Source organism: Pogonomyrmex barbatus, unplaced genomic scaffold (genome assembly GCF_055798465.1).
Source record: "Pogonomyrmex barbatus isolate J1 unplaced genomic scaffold, ASM5579846v1 scaffold3, whole genome shotgun sequence".
Lineage (NCBI taxonomy): Eukaryota > Metazoa > Arthropoda > Insecta > Hymenoptera > Formicidae > Pogonomyrmex > Pogonomyrmex barbatus.
Window position 1 is genome coordinate 10,462,551 of NW_028297127.1, and position 20,048 is coordinate 10,482,598.

At 29.9% G+C, this 20,048-nt stretch overlaps 2 protein-coding genes, 1 long non-coding RNA gene and 1 pseudogene across 4 annotated transcripts; 2 read left to right on the plus strand and 2 right to left on the minus strand.

The window, feature by feature from the left end:
- Positions 1-1,633: 1,633 nt before the first annotated feature.
- Positions 1,634-7,741, plus strand: drosha (ribonuclease 3 drosha). The gene is made up of 11 exons (XM_011642410.3): positions 1,634-1,910; positions 2,001-3,089; positions 3,337-3,580; positions 3,668-3,859; positions 3,937-4,294; positions 4,392-4,812; positions 5,024-5,975; positions 6,047-6,256; positions 6,329-6,651; positions 6,838-6,983; positions 7,453-7,741. Exons 2-11 carry the CDS (start codon positions 2,032-2,034, stop codon positions 7,647-7,649), a joined length of 4,101 nt encoding a protein of 1,366 aa, XP_011640712.2. The 5' UTR covers positions 1,634-1,910; positions 2,001-2,031; the 3' UTR covers positions 7,650-7,741.
- A 273-nt stretch (positions 7,742-8,014) lies between these two features.
- Positions 8,015-9,566, minus strand: LOC105429441 (pseudouridylate synthase TRUB2, mitochondrial). The gene is made up of 4 exons (XM_011642409.3): positions 9,419-9,566; positions 8,743-9,151; positions 8,526-8,662; positions 8,015-8,457 (listed from the first exon to the last, which is right to left on the minus strand). The coding sequence occupies exons 1-4, from the start codon at positions 9,564-9,566 to the stop codon at positions 8,180-8,182; spliced, it is 972 nt and encodes a 323-aa protein (XP_011640711.2). The 3' UTR covers positions 8,015-8,179.
- Positions 9,567-13,342: 3,776 nt separating this feature from the next.
- Positions 13,343-15,879, minus strand: LOC148936065 (uncharacterized). Its single transcript, XR_016139903.1, has 4 exons — positions 15,528-15,879; positions 15,156-15,245; positions 14,714-14,833; positions 13,343-14,263 (listed from the first exon to the last, which is right to left on the minus strand). It is a non-coding gene; the product is annotated as an uncharacterized LOC148936065 (long non-coding RNA).
- A 262-nt stretch (positions 15,880-16,141) lies between these two features.
- On the plus strand, positions 16,142-18,700 carry LOC148936066 (uncharacterized; annotated as a pseudogene). Its single transcript, XR_016139714.1, has 3 exons — positions 16,142-16,505; positions 17,756-17,961; positions 18,037-18,700. The product of XR_016139714.1 is annotated as an uncharacterized LOC148936066 (transcript).
- The last annotated feature ends 1,348 nt before the right edge of the window (positions 18,701-20,048 follow it).

Here is a 20,048-nt window from a genome sequence, read left to right on the forward strand (position 1 = left end):
ATAATGTTGATACCAACAAAATCTCTAAACAAAATAATTTTAGTTTCTGTGAATTAGTAGCACTGTTCAAGTAGTAATTTGTTAGTTGCACATCCTTTTTGACATACTAGACATAACAGGCACGCACTACGTGCGCACCACTAAGCTTTTCATGTTATATATTTTTATATTATTCGTTGATTGTAGCAATGTATCGTCGTGATGAAAAATAGAAACTCATTCATCCTTGTTCATCTTATTCTTATCCTTGTTCAAAATCGATTCAAAATTTTATTCGCTACTAATTTCGCCTGTCTTTTACAAATTGTCATTTGCAAATTGACAGTAACTCATGAAATTAGCGCAGCGAAAGAACTAATCAGCATTGCGGAAAAGCGGCAACAATAAACTTCGAGAAATGCGAATAATCGACTTAACATCTTTTTTATAAAGGATGCGCGAACACATAATAAGTATTATATATTAGATGTAAATATAAAATACATTATAGTATTTTATTAAAATAAAATTAAATAAAGACAAATAAGCGAAAACATAATAAGTGAGAACATAAAGTGAATGAGGTGAAAAACATTGATAAATATTATATACATTAATGTTATATAATAATATACTATTATTAGTATATAATACATTATATATAATATAATAGTATATAATTATTATTATACTATTATGTACTACTATTATATACTAGTATATAATATAGTATATAATATAGTATATAATATACTTATTATATAACATTATTATATAACATTAATATATATAATATTTATCATTGTTTTTCACCTTATTCACTTTATGTTCTCACTTATTATGTTTTCTTATTTGTTTTTAATTTTATTTTAATAAAATACTATAATGTATTTTATATTTACATTCTGATATAATACTTAGGGCGTTCCTTTATTTACTCCAAATACTGTCAGTACTACGAATAGCGTTCCGATATAGAGAGTAGTACACTTCGAAAGTATTGCCTTGAATTCTATGACGTCATTGATTTTGACGTACTTCCTATTGCGGCTACTGCAACTAGTGAGGTAAAGCAGTTAGAGCACAAAGATGGCTGCTTCCATGGAGACTGAAATAACCTTGATTGATACTAAAAAAAATAAAGCATATATTATGAAATAATATAATGTAATGAAATTATTATAATATTATATAATATTATGAAATTATTTATTATTAATTATTTATTATTATTATTATTAATATTAATATTATTATTAATTTTTTAATTATTTATTATTTATTTATTATTATTATTAATTATTTATATATATTATATTTAATATATATAATAAAATTATATTTTTTTAATATTACATATGCCAGCCATTTTCAGTTGGAGCTTGAAAACATACTGCAACTGCGTTTCATTTTATAATCTTAAAGCAGTTAGAAAGCGTACGAAACTAAATAAAACGATGGCCGCAGTACACTTCCATTATGTTATAGCATGAGTACTCGGAGTGAATAAAAGAACGCACCCTTATTATGTAGATGCTCACGTATATGTCAAAAAGGATGTGCAAACCAACTAGATTACTACTTGACAGTGCTACTAATCCATAGAAACTAAAATTATTTCGTTTAGAGGATTTCATTGGTACCAACATTATTCCTTCCATTTTTCAGGAAATTTAACTCTGCACAAAATTGAATAGATATTTATCGTAGTTGAATGAAGTAGAATAATCAGTAATCACATCATAGTTATGAAAGTAAAGTATCTTGTGCGAAAAAAACTGAAGAAGTGATATAAAGTTAAAGATTAATAGAAGTTAATCAACGGGGAGAATGGTTTAATAACAAGCGAATGTATATATTAGAAAAGTTTCAATAACAAATTAAAGACGGTTAATTTATAAAAGGTGAAAGTACGGGCCATTTTAATAAAGGTAAAATTAAAGAATCTTTCTTGCAAAAATGTTTTTAGCTCAACGCTCAAAAAATAGGTTATGCATATTGAATTTTACATTTCTGTTTAGAAATAGTTTTGAAGAAAATAATTTTACAAAAATGGGAGATCCCTTGTCGATGAACACAGGACAGACATATTGTTGGAATACCAAAGTGGAACAAGATGTGAAATATTATTCAGGTCCTCAGATGTCAAATTTTCCCAACTATAATCAACCTTTCAATTACAACTCTTCCTATTCCTACAATATACCTCCTCCTAATGCATTACTTCCTAATTTATCATCTGCCAATGTACCATCTCCCAATATACCAAGTATTCGTTCTTTTAATGTATCAAATATTTCTCCACCCAATATTCCTCCACCAAATATTCCTCCACCAAATATTCCTCCACCAAATATTCCTCCTCCAAACTTATCAAATATCCCACCTGATGTAAATTCAACAGATTCAATGTATCATTTTGCACCTACTACCTACCATAATGAAGTAGCTAATTTTTGCAATAATATCCCTTACCAGAATCAAATAAATCCACAATGTGGTGATCAATATTATGATAGAATAAATTCTGGACATGAACAATCCATAAGTAAAAATTATACAAACTGGGATATGCCTGAAAATATATATAATAGCAATTCCGCTAATAAGTGGCATGCTAATAATTCATCTGCAAATTGGACAGTACATCAAAGTACGTCTGCTTCATGGTATGGTACAAATGCGACAACATATGATAAAGACAAATCATGTTCAACACAAATGTATAAATTGTTGCAAAGAACAGAGGAATCTAAATGGAAATGCGATAACAGGGAAACTATGAACAAACATATAATTAATAGACAAAGATCCAGAAGTCCATATGGCAAATCAGAAAAAATATACAGATCACAGTATGATAATAGAAGGGATAGGCATCATCGAAGCAACAGAGAAATATCTAATTCGAGGGACTCCGCATATGATAGCAGACATTTTGAAAAATCTTCATCTAAAAAACGGAGCTATACATCTCGTTCAGAAGAATCATATATAAGCAGGAAAAGATCGAGCTCGCGAGAATCTCATTTAATGAGAGACACATCACCAGCTAACAGCAAACGAACAAAAGGTCCTACTGAGAGGGAGATACTGCTAGAGAAATATAGGTAAGAACTTTGTATATACACACTATGTGTATGTGTATATACTTTATATATATATATATATATATATATATATATATATATATATAGGATATATAAACATTGACTTATGCAAATAGAATTTGCTTTTCTGGTAAAAGAAAAAAATCAATTGCCTTTATTGTTATCATAATATGCATTCTATGTATAAGAGTTATATGTGTACAAAAAAATAAACATTCTAATAATTATGAATAATTTTTTACATTAGACGTAACTATTGTGCGACAAGTAAGGATATACAACGAAAACTGAATGAATTATCGGCAATGGGATCTAAAGGTATTCTTGAGAGTGAGAAAAAGATTTGGACGCGCTCATCACCAGCAGATCTTTACTATATCAGAGATGAAGATAATCCTAAGATAATGAAGGGTACTACTAAGCTACAAGAATTGTGCATGACATTTAAAAAATTGTTAATAGACAGGGCAGCTGCAGCTAGAGAATTACAGGTATATCTAATTCTAGAAATAATATAAGCACCTTAATAAAGTATCTTAAAGAAATAGCATGAAACTATATTTTATTATATCACTTAGCCACCATATGAACCACCTCCAAGGAAAACAAGAGCACGTCTCTGTCGTCATAAATCTGAAGCTTGTAGTAGTTCCTCATCTGACAGTGAAAATTCTATGGATGAGGATGATAGAACAATGGAAGAATTAATGGCAAAGAAACAGCATCCACAAAGACTGCATCCTGAAATGTGGTTTAATGATCCTGGAGAGGTAATAATGAAAAATATTTTATAAGTCTATTTTTTATACATTAGTTTTAAAATATGTTGTTACCTTTTTTTTTGTAGATGAATGATGGTCCATTATGTAGATGCAGTGCAAAATCACGACGCTCAGGTATACGACACGGGATTTATGCCGGAGAAGGCGCAATAAACAAATGTGATTTAAATACGAATAATGCAGATAAATTGCATCACTACAGAATAACGATTAGCCCACCGACTAATTTTCTCACCAAAACACCGACGATTATTAAACACGATGAACACGAATTTATATTTGAAGGCTTCTCCATGCTCTCTCATTTTCCATTGGTCAAATTACCTACATGTAAAGTTATAAGATTTAATATTGAATACACAATTTTATACATAGAAGAGAAATTGCCAGAAAATTTTACAATACAAGAACTTGATTTCTTTCGTAAGTAATTCGCTCTATTTTATAAACAGAGCGAATCGCGTCATCCATTCTATAATATTTCTAACTACATTTCTAATTATATTTCAAATTTTTACAGAGATGTATTTGTTTAGAGAGATTTTGGAGCTCGTAGATTTTGACTTACACGCAGCGCAAGACAAATCCGGCTGCGGACAATTTCATTTTATGCCAAGATTTGTACGTGATTTGACTGACAATGGCCAAGAAATTCTATCAATGAACGAAGTCTTGAATTATTTAATAAAGAGCAGTACTCTCTTAATAAATCCAGATGATCTATCTAAATTGGTGGTAATGCCTCAATACAAATGGCAAGATTTTGCTGATGAAGTAAAGGGTATGGTCGTGACCTATCCTGGAAAAAAACCGTGCAGTGTTCGTGTTGATCAACTGGATAGAAATCAAGATGATCAATCTAGTGGGATATCGCATACTTATCCCGAGATAGTTCATTTTGGTATTCGTCCACCACAGCTTAGCTACGCAGGAAATGCAGAGTAAGACTAGCTTACATTTATCAACCAATAAAACATCAAATTAACTTACATTTATCAATCAATAAAACACCACATAGTTTAAAGCGTGATATATTCTATTATGTAAAAATTTCTCTTGAAATTTCTTCAAAGCTAATTTGATAAACATGATTTTTAAAACATACAAAGCTCCGTAATTATAAACCTGTATTAATTTTACGATTTTATTTAGTTATCAGAAAGCCTGGAGGGATTACGTAAAATTTCGACATCTACTCGCAAACATGTCGAAACCGTCCTTTGAAGATAAAAGGAAATTAGAAGCGAAGGAGAACAAACTGCAGGAGTTACGTACTCAGAGCAAAATGAAGCGCGATGTTACAGTCGATGTCAGTTCTGAAGGATTTTACAGAACCGGCATTATGTGCGATATCGTGCAACATGCGATGTTGATACCGGTGTTAGTCTGTCATCTAAGATTTCACAAATCTTTGGATAATCTAGAACGCACGTTGGGATATGAGTTTAAAAACAGATACTTGCTCCAGTTGGCTCTCACGCATCCCAGCTACCGTGAGAATTTCGGCACAAATCCGGATCATGCGCGAAACTCCCTGACAAATTGCGGCATAAGACAGCCTGAATATGGTGACCGTAGAATTCATTATATGAACACGCGAAAGCGTGGTATCAATACTCTGATAAATATAATGTCCAGATTCGGCGCGAAAACGGAAACGGAATCATCGATAGCTCATAATGAACGACTAGAATTTCTTGGTGATGCAGTCGTCGAGTTCCTCACTTCTATCCATCTCTTTCACATGTTTCCGGATTTAGAAGAGGGTGGTCTGGCCACATACAGAGCGGCAATCGTACAAAATCAGCATCTTGCTGTATTGGCAAAGAAATTGAATCTGGAAGAATATATGCTCTATGCTCATGGTAGCGATCTTTGCCACGATTTGGAACTGAGGCATGCAATGGCAAATTGCTTCGAAGCATTGATGGGTTCGCTATTTCTTGACGGAGGGATAGAGGTGGCTGATCGGGTCTTTGGAGAGACACTTTTCAAAAATGAAGATGATCTTGCCAAAGTATGGGTCAATTACCCACGACACCCTCTTCAGGAACAGGAACCGACAGGAGATCGACAGTGGATTCCTAGCTTTGAATTATTACAGGTATCTCTTAGCATTTGATTGAACTTCTCTTAATTGTGAATTGTCTCTCTTATCTTTTCTTATGTTACTAGAAATTGACGAAATTTGAAGAGTCAATTGGAATAGAATTCACTCATATTCGTCTGCTTGCTAGAGCGTTCACAGACCGTAGTATAGGATATACCAATTTAACATTAGGATCTAATCAGCGGTTAGAATTCTTAGGAGACACTGTATTACAGCTGATCGTTTCTGAATATTTGTATAAATTTTTCCCTGAACATCATGAGGGACATTTATCGGTAAGCGATATTATTGATAATTCATTTCAATAATTATTCCTTTTTCACCAAATCTGATTATATTTACTATAGTTGTTACGAAGTTCACTCGTAAATAATAAAACACAAGCAGTTGTCTGCGATGATCTCGGTATGACTCAGTATGCGCTTTATGGGAACCCAAAAGCCGAATTGAAGACGAAGGATAGAGCCGATTTATTAGAAGCTTTCCTCGGCGCGCTTTATGTCGACAAAGGTTTAAAGTATTGTCATGTTTTTTGTAATGTTTGCTTCTTCCCACGTTTACAAGATTTTATTATGAATCAAGATTGGAATGATCCAAAGAGCAAACTACAACAGTGTTGCTTAACTTTAAGAACTATGGATGGTGGTGAGCCAGATATTCCTGTATATAAGTAAGTTTTCAACTTTTTAGCTGCAAAACAGTCTCTTTAGAATTACAAATATATATATGTTATAAATACATATAAATACAAATATATCAATCTTTGATAGAAATATATACATAATATATCATAAAAATTAAATGTATACAAAAGAATATTTTCATGATTTTATATATGACTGACTTCATTTTTTAGAGTCATTGAGTGTAAAGGACCGACTAATACAAGAGTTTATACAGTTGCTGTATATTTTCAAGGAAAACGACTAGCTACAGCTTCAGGACATAGTATCCAAGAAGCGGAAATGAACTCTGCCAAAGAAGCTTTAGAAAAATCACAAGGTATATACATATAAAAATAATAAAACAATTATTATTCAAAATGATTTAAAATTAGATTAGTAATTGTTACAGATATATTGCAAATGTGGAATTAATTTTTGTTATTGAAAATTTGTTTCACGATTCTTTTTCACATAACTTATCATTTCAAATATCTTAAATGTTTTAATGTTTTAATTTTAGTTATATAATATGAATTTTGAATTAAAATTCTGTTACAATTGATAAGAATTTGATAGAAATACATTTAATAAGAATTTAACAATAAATAAATTAAAATGTAGAATAATCTTCTAAATTAATAAGATATCTTTAAATTTTCAATACCAAAAATTAGATTGCACATTTGTATGTATACAAAATATATGTTGTAGTTTCAATTTTAAATTTAAGTTTAATTTATAATCCATCTATATTTTTGTCAATTTATTTTTGTTTATCAACATATATTTATTTAACTTTCTTGTAGATTTATTTCCGCAACTAGATCATCAAAAACGTGTAATAGCCAAAAGTATGAAAATGCAGCAATGGCCAAGTAAACAGAAACCAAGGGGAAAGTCTGAAAAAAGGCCTCACGACAGATCTGATGATTCTGACTGTAGCCAAAACTGGAGAAGAAGTCGGAGCAGAGAACGCAATACTTCAAAAAAAAAAGAAACTTAACCATTTCTTACTATTTTATTATGTTCATGTATGTTTTATTTTCATGTGTGTATGTTAATATATAGATACAAATATATAATATGTAATTAATATATGGATTTTTTCATTTAAAAAAAAAAATTAAAAAAAGATTTTGTGTATGTGTGTGTGTGTGTGTGTGTGTGTGTGTGTGTGTGTGTGTGTGTATGTACAAAATTATATTTTCGCACATATATTTCTTAATGTTTATGTATTTCTTAATCCATGACAAATGATCTTTATCAATCATATTTAAATTTTTTTTCAAATATTATGGAGCAATAAATAAACATGTTAAAAATAATGATATATTCGTCTTGATGTAAGTGGAAATAAAGATATATCCATTATTAATGTTCCTTGTGACGACTTGTATATTTTACTTTTATTTTATTACATGTATATTAAAAATATACAGATTCTCTCATGGAATAAAAAATACAATTTTACATATTGCTTTAGCAGTCTTCATTTTGTTAACAATTTATATGACCTAATTTTATTATATACATTTAGTTTAAAGGAGATTTCATCTTATCTTTCTCTGTTAATATCGGATTTTCTTGTTCTAATAAATAACTATTTTCCTTAATTATAGCACTACATTTTTCAATATTATTACAGAAGTTTTGCAACGCCCAATGTTTTTTCAACAGGGCATGATTCAGATTGAATAATGCGTATCGAAAACACTGTATTTGAGTACATGTAGCAACACTATGAAGTTGCATTCCCAAGTCGTGTACTAAAGTTTTCAAATACATATCGTTCTCATTTATACATACAATTTCTAAAAACATGTAAAAAGAATATTATCTCATGATATGATTTATATCTAATAGATATTGTAGCATTTACCTAATGTGAATTCGGGTGATGTAAAGTCTATACATTTTATATTGTATATCATCGGAATATTATTATCGGAAGGCCTTATTAAACCTTGTACAGCTAATTCATATGCAGTTTGACTCTGTATATCTATTCCGCATAATCTAAAAAGAAATCAACAAATTGTAAAATTTGATTAATTAATAATATATACATTTTTATTTATATTTATTATAGAACATACTCAAACATCTTTTTTTGATGAGCAGCTTGCATAGAAGCACATATTTTGTCAATTATATTGCGCTTAATAAATTTATATGTAGATTTCTCGACGATCCTTCCTGTTATGAAATACGTGTCTGTTGCTTGTCCTAAGAGACCTTTAACTCTGTAACTAGTTGGAGATTTAGAATTTTTCAATTTGTGAGCCCACATAGTACCATCATTAATACCACAGACCATGAGGCCGGACATGTCTTTGGACAGATAATTAGCACACATCAATTTGAAATCTTTAGGCTGATATCGTGGTCCCACAACCAGTGGGTGATCTGCATAACTTGGATGTATCTGTACTGTTAATTTCTTACTGGTATCACCCTTTATGGTTACATGTTTGATCGGTTGACGTACGCGCATACTATTCAAGTCTGAAAATTAGAAATTGTCTTTAAAAAAATTTTCTTAAAAAATTAATATTCTTTAAAATTTCAAGTTAAATTGTTCTAAAATCTGTATTATTTATGATATAAACTATATAAATTTACAGTATTGGCAATGAATTTTGGAATTAAATATATTTTTCTTCCACTTTCAAGGGCGAACAAAGGTTCGGAAAAATAAAGGAATAAGAAGAAATTTATTAAATGAAAAAATAAAGAGAATAAATTTTTAGTTTATTATGAGGATAGCCTAACCTTCGCAGAGACGATAGATTATGGTGTCTCGCGCATTGAGATAAGTAACCATTGGTGGTTTGTATACAGCAAATACTCCATTCAACGCTTTCCATGCTATTTTAGAGTCAAAAACAAGCCGTTCCACTGTTGGAGTCAAAGTATTCATCTTTTGTCAGTTACAAAATACCATGAAGTATCACCACGTTATTGAGGTTATGTTACACAGTTATTGTATTGTTTTCCATCTTAAATTTTAGAAAAACTATCTGAGGAGAGGATCAATCTTATAATAGACTTTCAATAAAAGGGGGATCAAATTGTCTACTTATACTTGTCTACGCCAATGTCTCGTATCTTCTTTGCTCAAATAATATGAACTAATAATAAGATTGTGATTCTTTGTATAATTTTGATATTGAAAATGTAAAAATGGAGCATCATCAAGGAGCAATTAAGAAAAAATCCAAAACAGTTTATATGAAACGATTCCAATATCAATGGTTGGATGATAATCCTTCATGGAGAACTTGGGTACAAGATGTTCCTGGCAATCCTTACAAATTTTTCTGTAAGGCTTGTGAAACTACATTAACCTGTGGTGTTTCTGAAATAAGAAAACATGCCCAGAGAGAAAATCATGTGAAAAGCATGGAAAAACTCTTGAAAACATTAAACATTAAATCAGAAAAAGTGTCTTTAGATGAAAAATCTATTAACATTGATAATCCAGAATTGACAAACAAAATATCTGTTATTGTTGCAAATAAGGCAAAGGGATCTGGAACAACTGAATTTCCATCAGACATAAGTGTGAATTTAACTTTCAAAGAACGAGTTCGACTTGCAGAGATAAAATTAGCAACCTTTATTGTTAAAAACAAATTGCCATATTCAATTTCATCTCAATTACTTTCGCTCATAAGAGATGTTGCAAAAGAACCCAGTGTTCTGCAAGCAATAACTTTGGGAAGAACGAAATTAAAGTATGTTGTCGATAGAGTTACTCAGCCCAAAGATACAGATTCAATTTTCAAGATTTAGAGAAAATATAAATTTTTCAATATATAAAAATAATCGATATAACGAATGATAAATGGCTTTTATCTTATTAATTATGTAAAGTCAAATATGGATTATTCCAAATGATTTATTTTATCATTTATATATGTAATCTTAATATGATATATGTGATACAATCATATTATATACATACAATCATATTATGTAATTATATTTGAATACATTTAGTAGATTCATCAGTGAACTGATTAATGGATTCATTAGTGGATTAGGCCTACAGGGGAAACCACTTAAAAAAAAAAAAAACGCATCGACAATAGTACCTCATGGGTGATGTGGAAACCTATTGTTCTGTAATTATAATTATATATGTACATTGTACATATGCTCACTGAATTAGCCTCAAATTTGTATCAACAGATATTAAGAAAAGAGTACAAAATAATATCCTTAACAATAAGCCATTATTATTTAACTTTACGATAATGTGTGGATTTAAAGATTTTTTTTATTGTAAATCTTGGAATAATTAGAAGAATAGTGAGGTTTAATATTCCGACTCAAGAAAACTTCTATGATGATAAAAAGTTGTTATTACAAGTTTTAAAAATTACATAAATTTTTTAAGATTTTTCTATTGTCCCAATTTTCTTGTGTCCCAAGATTATATAAAAATCTCAAAAAATTATTATATATTTTTATAATCTTTATTATCAAGTTTTTATTATCGTAAAGAAATTTTCTTAGATCAGAATTCCGAACTTCACTATTTAGTTATTCTAAGGGTGCGTTCGGGGAGCGTGCTATTTGCACAATTGTCTAAACCTGTTCGGGGAGATAAAATTTTTGATGCTATGAAATTGGCGATGACATCATGGTCAAAGTAATGTGACGTCATTATTGGCGCTATTTCGCGCTATCTTCTTCGAGGTAGGACAGCAAATGCTAACAACGCTGATTGGCGCATATTTAAATTTGAATAAATATTATAAAAAATTAATATAAATATCTTAGATAAAAAATGTATAAATATTATATTATATAATAATATTTTTTTTAAATATCATATTTTTTAAATATCATATATTTTTTAAATATCATATTAGATAAGAAATAGCTAATGTCTTGTTATAAACAAGCGGTGCAAAATTTTCTTTGTACCAATGATATACAAAACTTTGAAGAAAGATCAAAACCAGATAATTCATTATAACCTAAAATGTAATTTAAATTCTGCATCTTTCCATCTAGGCATCATCCCTTCCACATAATTTTCCAATCTTGGAATTTTTCTTCGATGTACTTTTAAATTATCAAGAACATCCAAATCTTCGTCGCTAGATGATGAAGACAATTCTATTAATTCTTCCATGACAAGCTTTAATATTATTTTTTTTTTTTTTGGTTATTCATGTTTGTAGCAACATTGGAACGATAATTTACTTGAAGTATCGTTTAGGGAGCTCGAAAACGTAAGCTCCTTATAGTTTCCTCGAACGAGTCTGTCAGCGTTAGTGTCTTTTGCGCGATAGCGCGCTCTCCGAACGCACCCTAAGATAAACACTAAAAGAATCAATCTTCAAATTATAGTAGTTCTCGAAATTTTAGGTTACGAAATCAGTAATAAATAAATATTTATATTACTCTGATTTTACATTCAATATATTTAAGTTATTAATATAAAAATTGCTGTTAAAAAATTATCTTGTGAAATATATTCTATTTACTTAATACATATCTGCATGCACTTTGCTTTTCATTTTGCAATTTTCAGTGAATTATTTAATTTATTGTAAAATACTTCGAAATGCAACATAATTTATTTATTTTATATAAATTGCAATCTTGTCGCATTTCAAAATGTCCATTGGATGAATTTATTATTTAATATACTAAGGGTGCGCTCCTTTATTCACTCCGAGTACTGTCAGTACTACGAATAGCGTTCCGATATAGAGAATAGTGCACTCCGAAAATACTGCCTTGAATTCTATGACGTCTTAATTTTGACGTACTTCCTGTTGCGACTACTGCAACCAGTGAAATAAAGCAGTTAGAGCACAAAGATAGCTGCTTTCATGGAGACTGAAATAATCTTGATTGATGCTGAAGAAAATAAAGCGTATAATATGAAATAATATAATATAATGAAATTATCATGATATTATATAATATTATAAAATTATTTATTATTATTTTTTATTATTATTGATATTAATATTATTATTTTATTATTATTATTGATATTAATATTAATATTATTTTATTATTATTATTGAAATTAATATTATTTATTTTTTTATTATTATTGATTATTTATATATATTATATTTAATATATAATAAAATTATATTTTTTTAAATATTACATATGTAAGCATTTTCAGTTGGAGCTTGAACACATACTGCAACTGCGTTCCGTTTTACAATGAATCTTGAAGCAGTTAGAAAGCGCACGAAACCTGAGAGCGGCCACGCCGGCCTTTTTCGTGCACCATACACTATCGCCATCAACATCTATAATTGAGCCGTGGAACTACAAGTCACATCTATTTTGCGACACTGCCGATAAAATCATATCTCGTGAAATAGAGTGGTACGAGTCCATGCTACATCGACAAATTGTAGATGAGAATGTATATATAATTATATGTATATATATATATATATATATATATATATATATATATATATATTTACGTTCGCGTAATTTTTTTTATTATAAACTAAAATATTGATTAATATTGACAAAAATATATACATTTATTAATATATTAATTTTTTATACATTCATATACATTTCGATTCGATGTTGATTCGATGTGTGTCGATTCCATTAACATTTCTCACTGAGATATTAGTTCATATTAGTTTCTTTCTTTTGTAAAATTTCTGTTTGATATAACAAAAATAAATCGTGAAATTTATAAAATATGATATTTATTCATATAATCTATTGACCATTACAAAAAAAGTAGCTGTTGTACAATAACTGTATGTGTAATAATAATAATGAAAGGTAAAAAATAATTAAGAGGATAATTTTTGTATTTTTTCTTTTATAAAAAGTTAAGTTTGAAGATAAATTGAAAAGAATTGAAAAGAAAATTGTCCATATGTAATTATTTATATTTACGACTAAAAATGTATGTGTGTGTGTGTGTGTGTGTGAGTGTGTGTGTGTGTGTGTGTGTGTGTGTGTGTGCGTGTGTGACTTAATATAATCTTAAAATATATTTCAGATAACACGGCTTGATGTTTAAAAGATTCAATTCTGTAAAACGTTTTTCCTTTCTCTTATAACACTAAATTTAGCTAAAGTAATCTAAATTGAAGTCAATGGCCAACAGCAATGTCAAGAAAATGATATGTAGATATACGTAGATATGTAGATATAATGTAGATATACGTAGATATGTAGATATAATGTATTCGCGTGAATGTGTCCGAACACAGTGTATTAAACAAAAATCCATTTCGCTAGATCGAAAAAATTACTCGTACACTTTCTGTGAGAATGCCTTTATAAAATGCCTTTTAGACACGCGTGTTATTTGAAATATTCTAATAAAAGAAAAGCACAAATGATGCATTTACTTACATTTTTGGCGACGAAAGACTTCTCTCTACGAAGACACGCACACCTCGACATTTGACAGTCGATGAAGCGATACACGTGGTCAGCCAACGATGCCAACGCGTGAAAAACTTGGCAGCCACGCACACTGAAGAAAAATCATGTGCGCTTAACATCTTCGTTCCGACTGCCCGATAGAAGAACGATCTTCTATCTCATTTCTTCCAATTGCATAATGACTCGAACCTCCCTCGCTGTATCATATATCTATTATAATATATCTATTATGATGACAATGTTTTATATATAACAACAATAATATTCGTAGCAAATTCGTAGCAAAAAAAAATAAAGATTAAATAAAGATATGTAATATAAAACAAATCGAGAATATGTTCAACAATCGAAAGAGATACGGATAATTCCCTCGGCAGGATCTAAATATCTAACAACTTTTTTTCAAAAATGTTACTCGATTTAATTAATTATCTTTAATATTAACGACAGTCTTTGGAATTATCAATACGTTGTTTTTTATGTAAACGCTATTTCACGTATATTTTTCTTTAAAGTAATTATCTTTTTTCTTGCATTTAGAATATTTGGAGATTTACTATTCCGGTTGCGCAAACCACAATTAATGTTTAAAAAAAAAAACCCGGATATTTTATAACATTGATTAAAGCCACGTGACATCGCGTACAGATAGCAACTTACTTGCAAAAGGTTGGTTTTGCTAACAATATGAAGTTTTACAAGGATGTAGTGAGATATCTTGCTTCCAATACACCGCAACATACGCTGCATCTAGATTTTATCCAATCCTTTTGTCAGGAACTAGAAAAGAAATATTAATTTCCATTTTATGCAAAGAACATATAATTTCGAATTTATGTATTCCTATATGTATATAAATATTTAAATTTTTCAATATTAGTCAATCTTTATCTTAAATCAAGTATATACTATATAAGTATATACTATACAAATGTTAAAAAGAAATTGCAGCGGTATTTTATGTAAAAAACTGCAATAAGGTAAACTGTTCGATGCAGATAAAAAATTTGTTGAGATAAAAATAAATTATTATATCAATTGCTATTTAGATTATCATGGCAAGTTTTAGGAATGTTTATTTTAAAAAACCCAAGACACTCACTATTTCAATAGCTGTTGTATGCTGTACAAGCGAGAAGTACATTTCATCTCCCAGATTGGAATTTATTCGAACCAACGAATCAATTCACAGCTGCAATCGAAACGATGTGTTGCCAATTTGTCAACAAGGAAATAATGTACATTAATGAAATATACAAGTAATATATTAAACGAATATAAAAACATAATATGCTCACATTAGAAAATTGAAGTATGAGATTTATCAAATTTGTCATACAATCAATTTATCAATTTGTGACATATATCTTAAAAAATATCTCAATACAAATATTATAAAAATCGAAGTATCAGGTAAAAATTTCAACGTCCTTATTTTTTATTATAAAATCAAAAAGATGTTTCAGAAACATACTTTACAAACGCTTTGGTAATTCTTGCTTCCTGATCGTAACGAGAAAAAACGCCGGGGTTTTCTTCCCTTTGTTGATATCAGTAAGGGTAATGTCCAGCGTATCATTGCCGATATCGTTCAAGTATAATTGTCTATTTCACACTTCTCGATATTTCAATTAATTTTGAGATCTTGTAGATCGGCTTCTTTTTTAATTTCTTTATTATTAATTCTCACAATTTCTTTCTACATTCTGAAACATATTCATAAAGAGATATTCTGAATTACATGCAGTACATTTTGTAATAAAATGTATTTTGCGCCTAACGCAGTGAAATGTTAAAAAACATCGTACGCTGTGCGCGATAAACTGTAATAAAATGTATTCTGCACTTTGCGCAGTTAAATAACTAAAAAGCATTCTGCGCTCTGTGCAGTAAATTGTAATAAAACGTAAACGTCACAGTAAATGTGACAGGCTGGACTATTTCTTTGCGCGAACATGCTTATCTCTTTTCACGCAGACAAACTATATCGAGATTGTTTTTAAGAGCTTCATTTTTCCGTGCGGCGAAATCTGCAGTCAACGTTCAGTTACGGTCGCGCACGTATCATTGATTGAAGCTTGTGAGATTCGTAGCATTATTCGTTTACTTTTTGTTGTTTAATGTCTATTTGTAACCAATGATATCTTCGCGCAATAAATATGTATCATTCTGAATTAGAGAAAAATGATTCTGTGAATAAGTTTTACGTTTATAGCAAAAAAAAAAGAGAGCGAATATTTAAGTGAATAGTCGAGTGAACAGTCAGGTGAAGAGTCAAGCGAATAGAAAAAAGTAATCAAGGCATAATAAATAATGGCAAATATGAGAAATAAATTTTATGGTAAGTGCATGTATAAAGATTGCATAAATGAACGAGTGTCTCATGGAAAACATATATATAAATTTCCGTTACAAACAGATGCCAGATATCACTTATGGATACAAAATAGTGGTAAGTTTATACATGTATATATATATATATATATATATATATATATATTTTGGAATGTGAGTCAGTACGTATAGGAAGATTAAAGATTTGCAGGCTAATTATTAGGTTCTAAAAATACGTGATCGTTTTGTTACTTAAAATTTACAAGTGTGGCGCGTCCTGACTAGTTTGAGTCTCGAAATCGAATGTCGATCTTCCTTTCGCACGATCAGTTGCTCAGATAACATTTTTGATTCGAGATGTTTGTACTCGCGTCAAAATATTTTTCACAATGTTATGATCCTAAATCTCGTTACAATTTAAATGTATTAACAAAATTGCGAATTATTTCCTTCTCCGATTTCCCGTGTCGATTAAACTTATCTAATCTGCATGCTAAGAAATTCGGGAAGATGCTAGATACTCAATCTCTCAACGCAAAACGATTAGGCGAAATCTCTATTTAAAAAAACATCGTCATAATTGTCTGCCGATTCCGCGTAAATAGCTAACGGCTCGGAGTATCTCAACTATGTGTGCGTGTATATGTGTGTTTGTCTAATGACCCACGTGTTCGGCTTTAAGATTCGTGGCGATATGTTCGCCACAATATATATATATATATATATATATGCGCGACCGTAACGGAATGTTAACTACAACAGATTTCGCCGCACGGAAAAATGAATTCTCTTCAAAATAAATGAAAATCTCTATATATCTTGGTCTGCGCGAAGAGAGATAAGCATATGTTCGCGCAAAGAAATAGTCCAACTTGTCACATTTACTGTAGCTAGAAAGTATCTATACGTCTACAATTATTATTGTAGCCGCCAAAAATTTGTGTCCGAGCATTGTCTTTCGGTCCCCAAAAAAATATCAATACTCGGTGAACAGAAATAAAAAATGTAATCAAATTATAAATGCAACATGTTTGATTATCCTTTTAATTAATTAAATAAATATATATTAATTCATCCGTTATACTTCAATTATTGCTTTATGACAATTTTATAAATGTATCTTAGACACTTCTTCAAATTATTAAGAAAATTCGTTTTATTTTTCGTTTTCTTATCATCTTCATTATAACTTTTATTATTTTTACCTACAAAAATTTTTGATTACACGAAAAAATATATATTTTATTGCGTATGAAATTTAACATAATTTGTTTGCATAGTTTAATTTCTCTATTTATTTTATTATTATTTTATACTGCTTCAAGAAATATATAATCGTCATATATTTTTATTTCATTATTATTATAGGGAATACTAATTTAGAAAAATAGTCCAATTCCATTCGACGTGCTGGATTGTGCGAAAATCATTTTACTCTAGATTCATTTAATCTCAAAAATATAAAGAAAAGATTAAAAAGAGATGCAGTGTCAATTCCATATCATTTAAGTGTCTCTCAAAACAATTCCAAAGAATCTTCTAGAAAAAGAAAATTTCAAATGACACAGAGCCTTGCCTAACAGAGAATATGAGGCAATCTGAGGGAAATTTAATGTCATTTACGCCTATTTCCAAAAACATAATAATAGAAAAGCAAGAGTTTATTACAAGAGCCTTCAGTAAAAACGTATAAGCCTTCAAATTTACGTTTTCATAATTCAGATGAAGAAGAAGATATTATGGAATGGATGAATCTTGAGCTACCTATGTATGACAAAGTTTCGACAGTTATTGTGCATAATAACGCAAATAACGAAAGAGAAGAAAATAAAAAGAAAACGACAAAGGAAGTTAAAAACTCTGACATTATTGAATCTTTGAAATTTGAGATAAATCGATTGCGAAATCAAATAAAATGTTTAAAATATCGCTAGAAAATGTAGACTATCAAAAAGATCACAGTCAAAGAAAAAGATGCTAAAAAAATTGATACATGAACAAAATCTGCATCCTGTTGCAAAAGCAATGATAAATTTGCAACTACATACAAGACGTGTACCATACACAGAAGAGAAAAAAATCTTTCAAGACAATTATATTTCTATTTCACCTTCTGCATTCTGTCGCTTAAGAAAAGCGGAATGTAATTTTCCTGGACAACGAACCATTAGGAGGTGACTAGAAGAATTTAATATACAACCAGGATTTTGCGATTTTATATTTGAACAATTAAAAGAAAAAAATTTCTCATATTCCGTTAGAGGAAAAAGTGCGCTTTGAAATGGAACGAAATGTCTATAAAAACTTATGAGGAATATTCATCTAAATTATATTTAATTGAAGGTCTTGTTGATTTTGGACATTTAGGAAGATCATTAGATAAATCTAAATGTGTCTTCGTGTTCTGTTTAGACAGTTTAAATGCGCATCATCCATGGCGTTAATCTCTAGCATATTTCTTACCGGGAAAGTGCATGAAAGCGGAGGATATAATTAGTGAAAGAATGCCTAGATAGATTAAATGAAACAGGAGCTGATGTGCAACTTCTAACATGCGATCAAGGCACAAGTAATCAGAGTGCTTATGTTCAACTGGGCATTAATACATAATAATTAGAGAAACTATATTTTACACACAATGGGAAAATATATAATGTTTCATTTGATTTTCCACATTTGATAAAAAGATTGGCAAGTTTCTTGAGGACACATACAAAGCTTTACTGTGATGGAAAAATAGTTGCATCATATTCAGATTTCGAAATGACATGGTCTATTGACACTGCTACAAAAGGAGGCTCAAATCTGTTATCTCACATTACAGAAGCGCATATTCCGTCCGAATAATTTCGAAGCGATGAATGTTAAAAGAACTTTCCAGTTATTTAGCCATACTTTCGCAGATGCGATAAAAATAGCTGGCCACGAAAAAGAATTAAATATTGAAATATGGGAAGCAACTACCGATTTTGCAGAACATTTGAATAATATTACCGACACGCTTGTAATAGTTATAGTATTAAAGTTAGATTTGGCGGAAAACGACCATTGTCTTCCAAGAATCCTGATTTAAATATTCTGTTAACAGATTTTACTGATTGGTGCTCAAGATGGTCAAAATCACCAAATAAAATAACACAAATTCCTTGTTTTAGAGGCTTTGTTTTAACTATATGAGCGATTCTTGCAACCTATGAGAGACTTGAAAATCGATTTGAACTTGCAACAGGATTGTGTAACTAAGATTCGGTGGAGCACTTATTTTCTAGACTTAGACAACGCGGAGGATTTAATCCAAATCCAATGGCAAGAATGGTACGATTATCCATTAGACATATATTCTCAACAGGATATATCCAAACAAGTGATAAAGGCAATGTTCAATGTCCAGGAAGTGTGGCTCTTATCACACAACTAAGTCGTCTCATTAAAGAAGTAGAAAAAGTCATGAACAATACAAGTACTTCCATTGTAGAATATAATAATTTTGACAGCGACTTATTTTTGGAAGATGTAGAACCTGTGGGGGAATATGTAGATTTTAAAGATATAGAAAATATAAATCCATTGTGTGGTTATGATGAAAATGCTATTGCATATTTCACTGGATTTGTGGCACGATGAAGTTTTGTAAAAACTAATTGTGAGGATTGCCACAATA

Excerpts from the sequence above, each read along its gene's own strand:
- drosha (XM_011642410.3), top strand. The coding sequence starts at position 2,032 with ATGGGAGATCCCTTGTCGATGAACACAGGACAGACATATTGTTGGAAT. Across the intron at positions 4,813-5,023 it reads AGCTACGCAGGAAATGCAGA|TTATCAGAAAGCCTGGAGGG; the intron begins GTAAGACTAGCT and ends GATTTTATTTAG. Across the intron at positions 6,984-7,452 it reads AGCTTTAGAAAAATCACAAG|ATTTATTTCCGCAACTAGAT; the intron begins GTATATACATAT and ends ACTTTCTTGTAG.
- LOC105429441 (XM_011642409.3), bottom strand. The coding sequence starts at position 9,566 with ATGAATACTTTGACTCCAACAGTGGAACGGCTTGTTTTTGACTCTAAA. Across the intron at positions 8,663-8,742 it reads CATCAAAAAAAGATGTTTGA|ATTATGCGGAATAGATATAC; the intron begins GTATGTTCTATA and ends ATTTCTTTTTAG. Across the intron at positions 8,458-8,525 it reads ATCACCCGAATTCACATTAG|AAATTGTATGTATAAATGAG; the intron begins GTAAATGCTACA and ends ACATGTTTTTAG.